General features: G+C 34.6%; 1 protein-coding gene and 1 long non-coding RNA gene across 5 annotated transcripts in view; both read left to right on the forward strand.

Annotated features, from left to right (window-relative positions):
- The window catches only part of NETO1 (neuropilin and tolloid like 1), an 81,427-nt gene extending 71,688 nt beyond the window's left edge, over positions 1–9,739 (forward strand). For 2 of the 4 annotated variants that reach the window (XM_026699164.2, XM_087931020.1), the window contains 3 exons: positions 3,263–3,821; positions 5,711–5,784; positions 8,272–9,739. In XM_026699164.2, the coding sequence (XP_026554949.1) occupies positions 3,263–3,821; positions 5,711–5,771 (620 nt within the window). In that variant the 3' untranslated portion in view covers positions 5,772–5,784; positions 8,272–9,739. Of the gene's footprint in view, positions 1–3,262; positions 3,822–5,696; positions 5,785–8,271 lie in introns of all 4 variants that reach the window. The other 2 variants (XR_015743158.1, XM_087931019.1) reach the window with 2 other exon arrangements.
- Positions 9,740–10,678: 939 nt separating this feature from the next.
- Positions 10,679–13,638, forward strand: LOC148126354 (uncharacterized). The gene is made up of 2 exons (XR_015743159.1): positions 10,679–11,372; positions 13,195–13,638. It is a non-coding gene; the product is annotated as an uncharacterized LOC148126354 (long non-coding RNA).
- Positions 13,639–15,626: the final 1,988 nt, after the last annotated feature.

Here is a 15,626-nt window from a genome sequence, read left to right on the forward strand (position 1 = left end):
TTCACATTTAGCAACCAAAAAAAGAAACAACTAATGAAAGTCCCCTTCTTCTTCAGCAGGAAAAAATAATCCAAAGTTAGGCAAAGATCCCAAACTAGGCATGTCACTGAATATTCATTCAGGTGTCACAAGTGGGTCCAGTAGATATATATGAAAACAAACATTTTACAACCTGCATAGGATTACTTAATCTTTTTCACTGGTAAAGATGTAAGGAACACATTATCTTGCTATTAAAATAATTTGGAGAATCTCTATACTTTCTTTCATCTAACTCCATAAACCCATAACCATTTTTTCATTGCCCTAGTTCAGAAAAAAATTGTCAATTTCTACAGGCTTACAATAAAACAGGGGTGTCAAACTCAAAGCCTGGGGGCCAGATCCAGGCCACAAGATGCTTAGATCTGGACAGTGCGCTGCCCTGGGAACAATGAAGGACCGGTTTGTGGTGCCTCTGCCAGCGAAAACAGAGCTCAGGATGGCCACACAAAGCCCTCCCAGGCTCTGTTTTTGGCCGGGACGTTCTTCTGCAGCCCTCTTGCCAGCTCCATTTTGGATGGCAGAGGGCTGCAGGAGGCCATTGCAGCTGAAAACAGACTGGGATTATTTTTTGCAGCCTCGCCAATGTCTATTTTCACTGGCATAAGGCTGCAGGAGGCGATCGTGGCTGAAAACAGAGCCTTGAGTGGTGTTGAGCTGGCCATGCCTCTCCCCAGCCCCCAACATCAAACACAACCCTGATGCAGCCCTCAATGAACTTGGGTTTGACACCCTGCAATAGAACAACTGAAGTAAGGTGGGTGAGATGAAATGTTACTTTGCCTAAAAGTAGATTGCTGTGTGTTTGAATGATCATAACCTCAAATTTCATTTTAACTCTTTAAAATCAGTACAAAAATTTATCACCTTTTAACTTGTTAACACCAATGAAAGAATCCCCTTTTTTGCTGTTGTATTTTGTATTTTAATGAAACATTTATTATAAACTCACATCCCATGGGAATCAGAAAAAAATGTGTAAAGAAGGATATTGTCAACTTTCTCGGGATGTGCTTTAATTTTCACACATGCTTCATGCTTTTTTCTGATTGATTTTCAAATATGCTAAGTATATTGATAGACATGATTTATCTCAGTCCACTACATTATCTCTCTTTCCCCTAAAACCCTTTTGAGAAATAAATAAATTGCCCCATGGACAAACAATTGATTTTATCCCTCCTGGAAGGAAAAGAAAATACCCTGGCATTTTAAGGCTTGTTACTTTTCTTAAATTGAAAACATTTTTTGTGGTATATATTATGATGTCACAAGGTAACTTCAATGAATAGAAAATATTTACCATTTCAATTTATTGCACAAAGGTTTGATATAAGCAGTCTGGCAAACCTTCAATTTTCAAATGAAAGATCCATTCCTTTGCTAGTAAAATATTGAAACTATAATGATAGGAATATATTTGCTTATGTATAAGACAATTCATCACACGCTGTATTATATTTAAACACAAGCATTGATTCAGACCATTTCTCCCATTATATTATTCATACAGTAATTGCAGTCATCAATTGAAAACGTAACCATTATAAGATGCTCTCATGTTGAATAGGCAAAAATGGTTTTCTATTATGAGATATTTTATTAAACATTAACAAATAATCTGTGTTAGACTATCCATATTATACACATTCTTCTCTTGGTAATAGAACAATTTATACCTTCAACAACAATTACAGATCCACAATAGAAATATCTAACAAAAAACATATGTTCATAATTTTCCTTTAGGATGAAGTATAATATAAAAGAACAACAAAATAAAATATATAATATATATTTCAAACTTTTATCCCTCTAAATTCCCCAATAGTATTACATATAGTTTTACTATATCCTAGTTTCAAGTTGCTTAATCTTGGTTTGTTTGTTTTTCCTTCAGTAAAAGGTTGGCCTCTTAAAAGTATTACTTGAAATAGTTAAAAAATTGCTTAGGGATCAGCAAAGTGGTTGTCTTTCACTTTTGTCAAAATATATTCTACACTGGTTTCTTTTTAATGGATACAATCATAAAAAGATATGTATATTATATTTCACACTTCTTTTAGGGGATTAAGCAGAGTTTTAATCGTACCTTTTCCAATGGCATACAAGATTATTTCCTATGCTTTCTAGATGTTTAGTCTAAAATCATATAGGGACACAAACTCTTTTATGTGGCTCATTTGTAGAACGGAATTAATAAAGAAGCACATATACGGAAGGCATATGATAATATGACTTGATTATTAAATGTATTGAAGCATCTGACTGGCCATGGCTGTAAATTGTGGTTCATCTCAGGTGTGTCAAACTGGTGGCCCACGGGCCGAATGATCATGTGCAGACCACACTGCTTTAGCTTTATCAGGAGTTTTTGTGTCTATAGAGCTAACTGTCCATTGAGCTGAATCCACATGCACTTTGGTATGTTTTCACTTTAATTCTGTATCAATGCAAACCTATTTGATCTACTTTCAGATTCCAGGACAAGTTTTTTAAAAAGTTTTGTCCATAGATAAGAACAGTCCAATGCCCTGACTAAGGAAGAGATAACAAATTAACTCTTCACTCTGAGAACCAGGATATAATTTTAGGGAATTCATGATAAAAGACTAGTTATTCCCTTTTAGGATGTCACCATAATGGAGAAGTTTGAAAACTCTGTCATTGCACTTTCAAGGATTTGGTTAAATAGATAAAAACAACCTTAGTTTTCATCAGATTGCACAAAGTGACATTATACCACCAATTTTGTTATTTTGTATGTATTTTAAAATACTTGATTTGTACTTTACAGAAATGCAAATTATAATGGTCATAAAATGACTTCTGATGGTAGAATGGCTGTATATTTAACTGCTTGACATACAGAGGTTTACAGGCTGGAGCAGTTCCAGAGAATTGAAATCAGTCTCTGATTTCATGCTGTCCTGCCATGCTGTCCTGCCATATAATTCTGTATTTCTTGTATTCTTTCTTATATCAGTTCTATAGTCTTCAGATATATTGGGGCATAATTATCAAAGTGTCCAAATGTATACCCATGAAACATGGGTGTACCTACTGAAACATGCAGTTGCAAAACATCTGGATAGTACCCAGTTTGGAAAGATTGAGAAAGAATTATCATGGTAACAATCCATAAAGCTAATGGTCATTAAAAAAAGGTGGATTTTAATTTTCTGTTTTATTTTTTTTATTCCCTTTCCCCATCTCACAGAAAAGACAAAAGCCAGCCTGTGGGATCAGCTTACAAATACCAGTGGGACAATCATTGGGGTGACTATTTGCATTGTGATCCTCCTGATCATTATCTCTGTTATAGTCCAGATCAAACAGCCTCGTAAAAGATTTGTCCAGAAGAAAGCAGACTTTGATCAAACAGTGTTCCAAGAGGTCTTTGAGCCGCCTCATTATGAGTTATGTACTCTCAGAGGGACAGGAACTTCAGTGGACCTTGCAGATATTGCAGATGACTTTGAAAATTATCATAAACTCCGTAGATCATCTTCGAAATGCATTCATGACCACCACTGTGGATCACAATTATCTAGCACTAAGGGCAGCCATAGTAATCTTAGCACAAGAGATACACCAATCTTGACAGAAATTCAACCCCAGCCTGCAAAACCCCTTATCCAGCCTATGAACAGAAGAAACATCCTAGTCATGAAGCATAGCTACTCACAAGAAGCTGCTGATGTGTGCGAGATAGATGAAATTGAAGAGGTACCAACCACGAGTCACAGGCTGTCCAGACATGATAAAGCTGTTCAGCGGTCAGTATCAATAGATTTTTTATGAGGACTTTTGCATGAAGCCTGGGTTCAGTTCTGTTTTCTATTTATTTAATTTTTCTAATATGCATATCCACTTAAAGTCCGACCATTGTTTGTGAGCTAACATTCTTTTTCCAGGATGCATTTATGCATGTGGATGGGTATTCTAAAGAGGGTCTTTTTGTTTTTGTTTTGGTGAGAAGGGAGTAGAGGAGGAGAAGATGCTTTTGGTACTATCCCATGAAAATAGCCAAGAATTACCTAGCAAGTCCAAAATTGTCCTTATTTATAGTTTTAGGATTTACTAGAACTTCTAACCCAATCCAATCCATGGCAGTATTCCATGGCAATTTTTGGCAGGTGAAAATAGGTTCCTTCTATTTATATTCACCTGCTATTTGGCATAAAGTAGCCGTGGAGACCATTATAGTACCAGGCTTTACTGTCTGGCTTTGATAATCGAGAAATAATGAAGTTTAAACTTTCCTGTCTTTGACTGTTTACTAATCTAGGCTCTAAAATAGTTTTAGTTCTGGAGTGCAACCTTCATCCTTTCCATACACACACACACACACACTCAAGAGCTAATTGTATGGAAGAATTTATAGCATAGAAAGGTCAAATAAGGAAAGAGTTAAGCAGCTATTCCTAGGAAGACATTTAATTTTTAAAGCAGCTAAATAATACTGTTGATTATAATTAAGTTGGGTTTTACATGTACAGTATATATACTGATTTTGTGGAAAATTCTAATTGCAATTATTTCATTGCCTGTCTGATTTCATTTTTTCTTTGTTTGTTTGCTTGTTTGTTTTTGATCTTTCTAATACTGCTCCATCATCAAAAATTGTCTCTTCTATTTTCAGGAATGGGCTATGGTATCTTATTATTTTAATTTCATTAAATATAAAAATGTATGAAAGGGTAGATAGACTTTACCTTCCAAAGATACTTTTGAGTAAATTAAGGCAGTTTTCTTTGAAAAATCAGCATGCAGAGCTGATTTCTTGAAGAGCTTGAATGTAATATTTTGTCCTTCCAGATTGTAGGGAGGGATAAACCAATGAGAAAATCCCTTTGCCTTCTGATCATGTTTCTTTTATGCAGCAAAACACAATATTTTGAAATATGATTTCTGTAGTTGATATGTCATTACTTGTCTTGTTTATTTGCAATTTAGACTAGGGGATAATTTTTATGCTTTAGCTTGATATTCTTTGAGATTTGCTTATGAAAAAGTAGCAGAGCAAAAGCTTTCTAAATCAAGTCTGGCAGAATTACTGTTTCAAAGAAAATTATGGGGACTCTTTTGCTGTGAAATGCACTCTGCATGCTTCTTAATAAAAATGCTTAAAAGATTATGAGTAAATATGAAGTGAAAAATATTTACATGCAATGTACGTGGAAACTGCCAGAAACCTTGTTATAGGTTTAGGCTTAACACATGCATTTTATTATTCTCCATATTATTGTGTTCATGTGTTTAGTCTTTTCCGTCGTCATAAAATCTAGCCAAACCTGGGGTGTCTACAGGACACAGAGGAATAAAACAAGTTAAATGGATGAATACAGCCATGTGATTGGAGCCCAATTATTATCTTTTTTCTGCATTGCTTGACTTATCCCTCCTCACTGCAAACACCCCTATCCAAAAGTCTCAGAGCATTTTGTCAATTAGTCTCACCAAGCCATTTTAGTCGTCTCATTTTAAAGAGTTGATAAAGTTAACAAGAGCATTATTTTTGCCTACCAGCCCACCAGTTTTAGGTATCTTAAATCAATTGGCCTGAATCTTTAGATATGTCCCAGTAAAGAATGTATATGCATGTATTTCTTTTTTTTCCTATGCAAACATTATTATGTTGAATGAAATAGCCATAACATTCCAGGTTTTGCCTCATTGGGTCTCTAAACAAACATGAATCTGAGTACAACACAACTAGGGTGTAAAAGACAACTGAAGGTAAGTGAACAACTGAATATATTGTTCCCAATTCACCATCCCTGCATTTCATTCATTTTCTTTGGGAAAAAAATCAGAGATCTTTTTATAAGGTGTTTGTTGTGGTTGTGTGTTTTGGCTTGTTTGAAAAATGTTGCTATTCCCTGAATGTACAAAGATTTTTAAAGGGTTTGCTGTAATTTCAATAACACACAAAACTTATTCAGTCACTTTCCTCAGTTCCATTATAACATCCTGCAAAATATGATTCTGAACATTAAGCTTGATTTTTAAGCAGCAGTTTGGAATGACCATTCATTCTGATTGATATTCTTTTAAAATCCAGTGTTTAAAATGTTTCAAAAGGTAATAACTTCCAGCCTGCAGCTGACACACGATAGGATAATAGAGAACCTATCTTTTAGATCTATGGATAATCAAAATTGATGGTATGCTTATTTTAGGGAAGTTGAATTAATATATAGATGATATCTTATTTATCCTCACAATTCACTGAAGACCTATTGGCCATCTTCATGAGTAGGAGTTTGAACTTGTTTCTTATTGAAATTCTAGAACTTTTATTCATTTTTCCATTCCCCATGATAACCTCGTTAAGTATTTATTTTGACTGTTATGAGTGGCACTTACTGATGCACTACAGTGAATGTCCTCACCCAACAATATACAGCCACATTTGGCTGTAGTCCAAGATCTTTAGGACAAAAACCAAGATCATTTTATTTAATCTAATTACAATAAATTAATATAATAGATTTAATAAATTCCTTGTTCCTATAAATGTAATAATTTTGCCCTGTGTCACTTTGCAAGTTGGTGGCATCTTTTGGCTGATACCCAAGGTTTTGGTGGTTGCATGTGATCTAGGAGTTCAGATTTCACATTTTGTTCTAAACCCATGATTCATGACTGTTGAAAAGATGAAGGAAACAAGAATCTGTAACTAAATGTCTGACTTGGATAAAGAACTACAAAGGAAGTGCAAAAATCAATTTCTGAGATCCAGCAGGAAAAACATCCTGTGTTTTGAACTTATCCTACTTCTCACTATGCTGTACATAGGTGTCAATCAAGTGGTTTGGTTTATGCCAATTAAAAGCATTGTCAGATTATAATATGAATATATTTTACTGTGTTTTCAGCAAGTACTTAATGATATCAAGGAATGACTTAGGAGCAATTGCCAAAACGTGACTCACTTATTCCATTTATACACACTTGCAGTTTAAAATAGTTTTTCTTGAAGAGTTTGAAAAGGGTTTATATTTTTGTCCTTCAATTTTTCCACAATTAGCATATTGACTTTCAAAACTATACCTGAAATAGCGACAAAGTCAAATATTTTAAGCTGTCAGGAGAATTCTATGCACCCCTATTACTGAAAATAAATCTAGGATATCAGTATACACTTCAGAGGTAGCATATAAGTCACAGAATTTGTAGGCAGTTTCAAACGATGTGTATTAAGTGAAGTTTAACATTGTGGTTATCACTGAACAGTAAGATACACCTAGAGGCATATTTGGGGGAAAGAAGGGGCAGCCATTGTTTCATGCATGCCAAAATGAAAAATGTTTAATTTTAGTGCTGCTAATTATTGTAAAAAGATCTTTCCTGAAGAGGATAGTTCCATATTTCCATTATATTTTTAAGCTTGAATTTAAGTTTGTTTATGTGACTTATTTTTATTTGAAATATAGTTTAATTGATTAATAGTGGTAGCTAAACCAATATTTTAAATATTTTGTTTGTCTGCATCTATATGCTCTAGTTTTTACATTTGAATTTATGTGTGTATGTGTGTACATGCATACACACACACACACAAACATACATCTATGAAAAACAATTATTCTTGCCCCTGGCCAATGAATCTGTTCAGCGGTCTGCTGTTCACACCTTCCTCTAAATCAGGGGTGTCCAACCTTGGCAACTTTAAGACTTGTGGACTTCAACTCCCAGAATTCCTCAGCCAGCTTTGCACAAGTCCACAAGTCTTAAAGTTGCCAAGGTTGGACACCCCTGCTCTAAATTATGTGCTCATAAGTGTTCTTATATCCAAATTCCAATCACCAGAAGTGATTGGCTTCTATGTGTCATGGCTTTATATGTCTTTTTGCCCTTAGCTTCCCAAACCTGGAGCGGGGTGTATATCATACTGCCAATCACAATTAGTTTTGTTGCTTAAACCCTTAAAAAATCCCAATTCTTCCAATGGACAAAAAACTTTGCTCCATCTTCTCCAGGTATTTCATTAAATCCCTATTAGTGGATAGATGGATGGATTTTTGGGCCTAAGACCCATGTGAGCAATTTTAATCATTTTGCACAAAACTAGCTTCCAAATAAATCACATTTCTTTTCATAGTTGAATTCATGGCATCTTATCAATACAATATCCTTCTTATGTTACAGTATTTTACTTATTGTATCTAATAAGTTTCTTTCCATTGAACTTGTTATATGTTCATTGTTTTCATTATGTAGATTGCTTCAGAATAGTGCATCCGGGATGATTTTGAATATACAACAGTGACTTATGAAAGTATCAGCTCTGGAACTACAAGCTAGAGGTGTTCTGTACTCCAATGAACTACTCCAATTTCATGGGGGAAAAAAACCATCAGTCAATAAGAAAAACTAATGAATGGCAATAAGACCCTTGTTACTATCATTTATTGTAATCATATTTTCTTTTATATGGTTATTTATTTTGTTATTTGATTACAAAGAAAAGTTATCCACTTTCAGGAACAAATGATTAAATCAGGTATTTATCAATTCATAACCACTTCAACAGAAGTATCAGTTGAAAACGTATCTAATGATGTGGCAGAAGGTCACTCTGAGAAATTGATCTGCATGTATGTTTCTGAATATTTGAATCAGCAAAAAAAGTTTGAGATTCATTGTAAAAAGCTTGCATTCATAATTACTGCTATTCCAATCCATTTCTTTGTGTCAAAAGCTTGCTAATTGTAAGTTTTTATATAACGATACATAAAATAATGTATAATAATTTCTTAAACTGAGTTTTGCAGTAGTCTTTTATTTACTCTAGCAGTTAAGTAAGGCTTCGTAAAGGATTTATAGTACATTCGCTGGGTCACATCTAAGTGTACATTGATGAATCATTTTTAGTAGATGGAATTCTGAAAGTCATCTAGAACAGGGGTCTCCAAACTTGGCAACTTTAAGACTTGTGGACTTCAACTCCCAGAATTCCCCAGCCAGCATACAAGTCTCAAAGTTGCTCTGTTTGAATACCCCTGATCTAAGAAGGAAATGAAGCAAGTATGAATAAATATTGAACTTATCTTTAATTTCTTCCAAAAATCCAAGTAAGATGAGATTGCTACAGTATTTTCATTTGTTACTTTAAAGAAAGTTGCACACAGTACAATAGATAGATTTCTGATAGATTACATTAGGATTAATGTGTAATGTCAAATACTGTAAGCCTTGTTCCTTATGAATTGCACAATTCACATGTCATTTGCTGAACATTCCTATCTCATTGTCTCAGTGTTAAAAAAAAGACGTTGCTAGGACTTTTATTTAACCACCCCAAATGTTGCATAAGAAGCTCTTTATTCACTTTATAAATGTGTCATATTATCTGAAATACTCAAAGCTCAAAGCTAAAGTTCACAGATGTTGAAATCTCAGAATCATTGTACCTTTGAAGGGTGCACACAGATGGCTGACAGTTGTCAGATTCAAATTAAAATTGATGGTAAACTATCAAATGTTGTAAATTGCCAAATGTAGTCCAGTGTTGAAAGTTATTATAGATTGATTGCAATTATTTAATATTTGTAATTTTTTAAAGTAAATTTCTATTACCTCGAATAGCATATTTTTTGATGTGTACTTTGGAGTAACTACTTTTATAAACAAAGCAGTTGAGTAAAAAGTGTTTCTCTCATTGGCCTCAAACAACAGAAGGCATTCAAAATACCTTTAAAAATATATATATATATATATATATATATGTAGATCTTTGTTGTTAGGGTTTTCTCCAGTAAGATTTGAAGTATCTGAGCAGCGTTTGATGAAGTCTCATTCATCATCTTCAGGCTTCTGTCTCCAGCTCTGTGCTTCTCAGGTAATGGAATTGCAGCTGCTTCCTCCTTTTAACTGCCAGTGGGGTGGAACTTGATTGGGTGGGGGCTTGGCTGTGTTCTGATTGGGTGGGGTGTGTTCTCATTGGTAGGGGTTTGGCTGTGTTCTGATTGGTTGGGGGTTAGCCGTGTTCTGATTGGTTGGAGCGTGTTCTGTTCAGGAGGGCTTGATTGTGCTCAGGTTAGTTTTAGTTGCTGGGGATTTGAGCTGGAGAGTTGTGATCTTGCTGTTTGGCTTCTGTTCGTGGTCTGCTGCATCTTCATAGTGGGTGTTGGTTTGCTTCATATGGCTCAGAGGGTTTGAAGTGGGTAGTGATACTGCGGTGCAGCTTCTGGTCAAGCTGCACTGCAGCTCACTATATATACTAAGCCAGGCAGCGGATCCCTCAGCTCAATCCCCGCAACAACAACCTGAGCACAAGCCCTCCTATCTCATAGGGCAACCAACCTCATTCACCCCACTGGCACAAAGGAGGCAGCTGATCTCCATTGCTATATGAGACAAGCCTGAGATGTGAATACTCATATCTTCATGAAAACAACAAGATCTACATATAAATACCATGAGAACCTCAGAAACATATATATATATATATATATATATATATATATATATATATATATATATATATTTATATATATATCATATCTCATATCATACCTCATATCATGAGGTATGATATGAATATATATATATATATATATATATATATATATATATATCATATCTCATATCATACCTCATATCATGAGGTTTGTTTGTGGATATATATATATCCACAAACAAACCTCATGATATTTGTTGGCACTAACCTCAAAGTCTGTGACATGTGATTGCACTTCCAGTATAGAGTAGGAGTTATGCTGGATGAGGAAAGAATTGATATATTTATGTGTATTAATGTAAATTTTACTGCAGAAACATTGACTTAAGCTTTGAAGCTTCTACTGCAAAGAAGCCCCTCTTTGAAATAGTCAATTTGCTTGCATTTACACTGAATATTGTATAGATCGGTGAAGTGGGGAGTTATGGAGTTACTGGAAATCTTGGAATAATACTGAAGTGCACTTTATATTTCTGACGGACTGTGGTGATCACTATTCCATGTTTAAAATGTATGGCCTCATGTATTACAAGTCTCTGATGCTATGTCATGTCATGAAAGATGGCTACAATGTGAAGAGAAGTTTCCTTGAGTTTGATTCAATAAGCCAAGCTCTCATTGTAGCAAGAACAAACAACAAATTCATTTCATCAATGCTCCTTTAATTCGTTCTGGCTTCTCAAAAACCGGAGGAACTTTTTAATCATTCAGAACATTGCAAAGGCAGAACAACAAGAAGACTTTGAGAAAAAGGAGCCAGATGGGTTATCCTTTAATCAATTAAAGAAAGAGAAAGTCTATTGTCTCTTGGACTGCAGGATAGCCTAGTCAAGAATTTAAATGAAGATGTTTAAATGTGGTAAGTAATTTCATCCATGTTCATGCATGTTTGTGCACTTTTTTGTGGCGAGGGCTAACTTGACAATGAATGTTTAAACCCCATGGTATCTGAATTGTTTACAAAAACTTTGACTTTATTTGAGAAAAAAATCTCATGTAACTGTCTGGAGAAAACATGTTTTCATTATGATGCATTTACATGCCAACAGTATCTCAGATTAAAAATACCTTTACATAAACAAAAGCCTTCTATAGTTAACTAGTTGCTTATCGTTGCTTAAAACTGCATAAATAGATGAACCATCTGTAACTATAAGAAGGACCTCTTCTTTGTTATTAGGATAATATTAAAGCAGCCAGCCATGTGGTCCTGTGGGATGGTATCTCACATAGATCAGTTTTTCCGCATCCATCTTCTGAGTTTTCTGCTTCTCATTTCCATGGAACTTTCTGAGACTTCTGGAAGCTACCGAGAACTCTTTTACCATACCTTTTGGTTCAACTAAACTTGCCCTGGTTTGGCATTTGGCTTCCAGCTTTGGCTGGAAGTAGAATCATACTGATCTGCAATGGAAAATTGTGGGTATAGACTTATGTTACAATTTACTCTCCCTTTCAGTTTGCACAGGCAGAGGGGGAGTTAATTGAAATGGCTAAACATACAGTCTGGCCATTGCAATTCCACATGCCAAGCTGTCTGTAAAAGCAGTGCTATCTCTCAGAACTGACTTCCCCTCTGTGTAGCTTTGAAAGAGCTAAAATCCCCATTAGTCTGATGATCACAACCTTATTTAGCTGAGCTGGGAGGAGCAGTGGTTAGAATGCAGTATTGCAAGCTATTTCTGCTGACTGCCAGGAGTTCAATTCTCACTGGCTTAAGGTTGACTCAGCCTTCCAAGGTCGTTAAAAATGAGGACCAAGATTGTTGGGGACTGTTAAGCACCATAAAGCTGTATATTATTGCTATTGCTATTGCTTGGAAAAAGGAGAATGGTTATAATGTTTGATATTTCAAAGTACGTCAAGTCTTGTCTAAGCATGCTGTTGCTTTGCAGCAGCTGTTTTAATTTCATTTTGATATAATATCCAACTGTCTGAGTTTGCCATTACCAGATTCATAAAGACCTATCTATTTAAGAGTCAGGAAATTAATAAAATTAAAAATAATTACTTTTATTGCAGTGATACTATCCAAGCTTGTTGGATTAGCTTAAATATTAATCATAGCCAAATCTAGTTTAAAGGTAAATTTTGACTGTGCAACCAGTCAGGTAGATTCTTTTGTGATGGATTCCTGTTTGTTACACGCTACAGTGACTTCATTCTTCCTTATATCACATATGTTTATTAGTGGTTTTTTCATGCATTTCATATTAAATTTTGTTTCAAGGGAAGGACAAATTAGATTGTTATACTTATCATATTTGTGTGTTATGTTCTGTGTCATTTTTCAGTCACTATGAATTTTTCAAAGTGCTCACAAAAAATGTATATATTCTTTTAATATTTACTTTAAAAAATATTTTAAGGTTTCTCCCAATGAATATCACAGCAGTTGACAAGTGAAAAGTAAAGGACTATTTCATTTCAGGTTTTGTATTAGCTTGTGTAATTATGCTCGGTCATATGAAAATGAAAACCAAAGAAACTTTGCCCATTATTTTTAATTGTTTACTTTTATGTTTCAATATAATATACATATGTTCACTTGGCATAAGAACCAGTGGCATAAATATGGCATTGCAAGCCATGAAGACCTAAGAGTATTTATTGCATACTGTTCTTTGCAAAACTTTACACAATTTATCCTCAGTGCTAATGCTACATATGCCAATTTTCAGATTATGAACTCATTTGTTGGTTGGTCCACAAGATGTCACAAGGATCCAGAAGAATACAAGGAAGAACTGACATCATAACTATTAACTATAAATATCGTAAGCTTTCCAGAAGCTTTTTTTGCCGTTTAAATATTCACTAGCAAAAATTCAGGGCTATTCTTTTTGGGGTTCATATATCTGTTACTTTTCTGTACTCCATGCATTATTACAAGTATTCTTAAAATGCAATTACTGCAGTATCTTTGGAGATCCTCAACCATCTAGGTTGGGATATCAAACTCCCAGCACCAGTTACAGCAGTTACTCCTTGTTCTCACATCTTCATCAAGGAACAATCTTCTCAACTGATATTCCAACATTAGGTATAAGATGAGATATAAATCTAACAAATAAAAGAAGTCATGGTTCTGGGGGCTGAATAGAACACACCAAGTTCTTGGGTAATCTGTATGATAGTGCTGCAACACAATTCCTTAAGGAAGCTGAAGAAGCTTCTTGGATGAGAAGCAAAATGTCCAGTTGCCTCTTGATAGAGTACCCTTAGGTCCACCATGACCTGAATGACTTCGCATTGCCACAGACATTCAAAGGAAGTATATTGTCATATGAAACGCCTACGCCATTCCTGATAGTATTTCCTTTTGCAGAAATAAGATGGGGTGGATTTCTGCATTATAATCCCTTGACATTACTACATAGGAGGAGACAAATTCTTCTGCAGGGTCCTACATATGAAGGTAGCACTTGAAATGAAATACTAAAGGAGAGTGCAAAAGAAGGTGCCCCTGGACACCAGTGCAGTGTCTGTATAGCTCCTCTGAAAAAGTAGAAAATCTGTTCCTATACTTTTGACTATAAATCTCCCTATTTGTTCACCCCACAATCAACAGTGTTAACTATTAACAGATCTTTTCAGGAAGAGTTATTCTAGAGAGCCAATCCTTTATTCCTCGGCTATGTGATACTCTCTGCAAATTTGCCTTCATATGGCAATAAAGCATCTTTCATTGGCTGGATATACGTTCCTCTTGGATGAATGTTTTTCAGTTTTATATGAGAGCACCCAGCTTTTTCCTACAGTAGTCTAAAACTTACAACTGGTTGTTTAGGAACCATTTGAAATAATGCCAGAGTTTTCAAAGCTATAAGGACCTGTCCTTAAAAGTACAATTACCCTCATTCCCTGTGGTGATGTAATTAAATTCTGGACACCTGGCAACTGGATCACATTTATGACTGGTTACAAAGTTCCGTGGTCATGTAACCATGATATGCAACATTTTTTTGCTATTTACTGGCAGAAAATAGGGAGGGAACCCATTAGATATGACGGATTCATTGAATGAGCATGTGATTTGTTTAACAACAACAGTGGCTTATTTTACAACCATCACAAAACAGTAATAAAATTAAGTCTAGTCACACAATGTTTAGGGTTGGAAGCACAATGACTTAGGACCAAAATTGGTCATAAGTCGAGGATATGCTTTTATGATTACTGGCGTTATATTCTAAATATTTTGAAATAATTTTCAGGGTTTGATAATAACAGAAATTAGAGCTATAATACATTTGACAGTATTTGCTACCAAGGTAAGTTTTCCTGATAATCCATAAACTTCAGAGGGAGCACCACAGTTAAGTGGCATTACTGTGTATTCACCTTTTTATGTATATCTTTCAGTACTGATTGTTCATTTTGTTGTTTGTGTCGATTTATCTTTTCAGTTCTAATTAGTTTTTGAAATTCAAGCCCAACGAATTTTAAAATGTCCCTTTTCTTCCTATCCATCTTCTTCCTAAATTCTAATTCAGATTCTTTAAACAACCTGATTGTTTTCCTAATTTTGCATTTTACAAAGTAAATTTATTTATCCACAACTTTCTTTATTGTGATTGTCTTTGTCTTCTTGATTATAGATACTATAATCTAATCCCTTAAAAAGAAAAAAAAAACAATGTGTTTTTTGTTATTAAATTCATTTCTAGGTATATTTATTGGTGATTGCACCGGATAAAATCATGCTGTTTGGAATAGTACTTTTTAGGATGGACAGTGATTAGGAATATGGAAATTCTGGCCTTTTTTAAAAAAAAATACAGCACGGTGATTAGGCACAACATTGTTCAGCACTAGCACTTCAAAAAACACTTATTTTTTAAATGTACATTAGCATACCCATTAGCACATAATAATGCACTTAAAACTCTGCTATTGGTCTAAAAATCATTTATCCATATTAGCATGCAGTATGGAAGCTTAAAGTGCTTTTTAATGTGCTTTCAGTCTTCTCTAAGAATCGTACCAAGACAGCAATGAAAACAAAACAAAAAAACCTAAATAGGGGATAGAATAGAATTGTAAGTTGTGCTCTGAAAATAAAACTGCAAAACGATAATGGTTTAAAGTTTCTTTTAGACATATTACAAAA

The sequence above is a fragment of the Pseudonaja textilis genome, chromosome 3 (assembly GCF_049901715.1).
Source record: "Pseudonaja textilis isolate UNSWEBS1 chromosome 3, rPseTex1.2, whole genome shotgun sequence".
Lineage (NCBI taxonomy): Eukaryota > Metazoa > Chordata > Lepidosauria > Squamata > Elapidae > Pseudonaja > Pseudonaja textilis.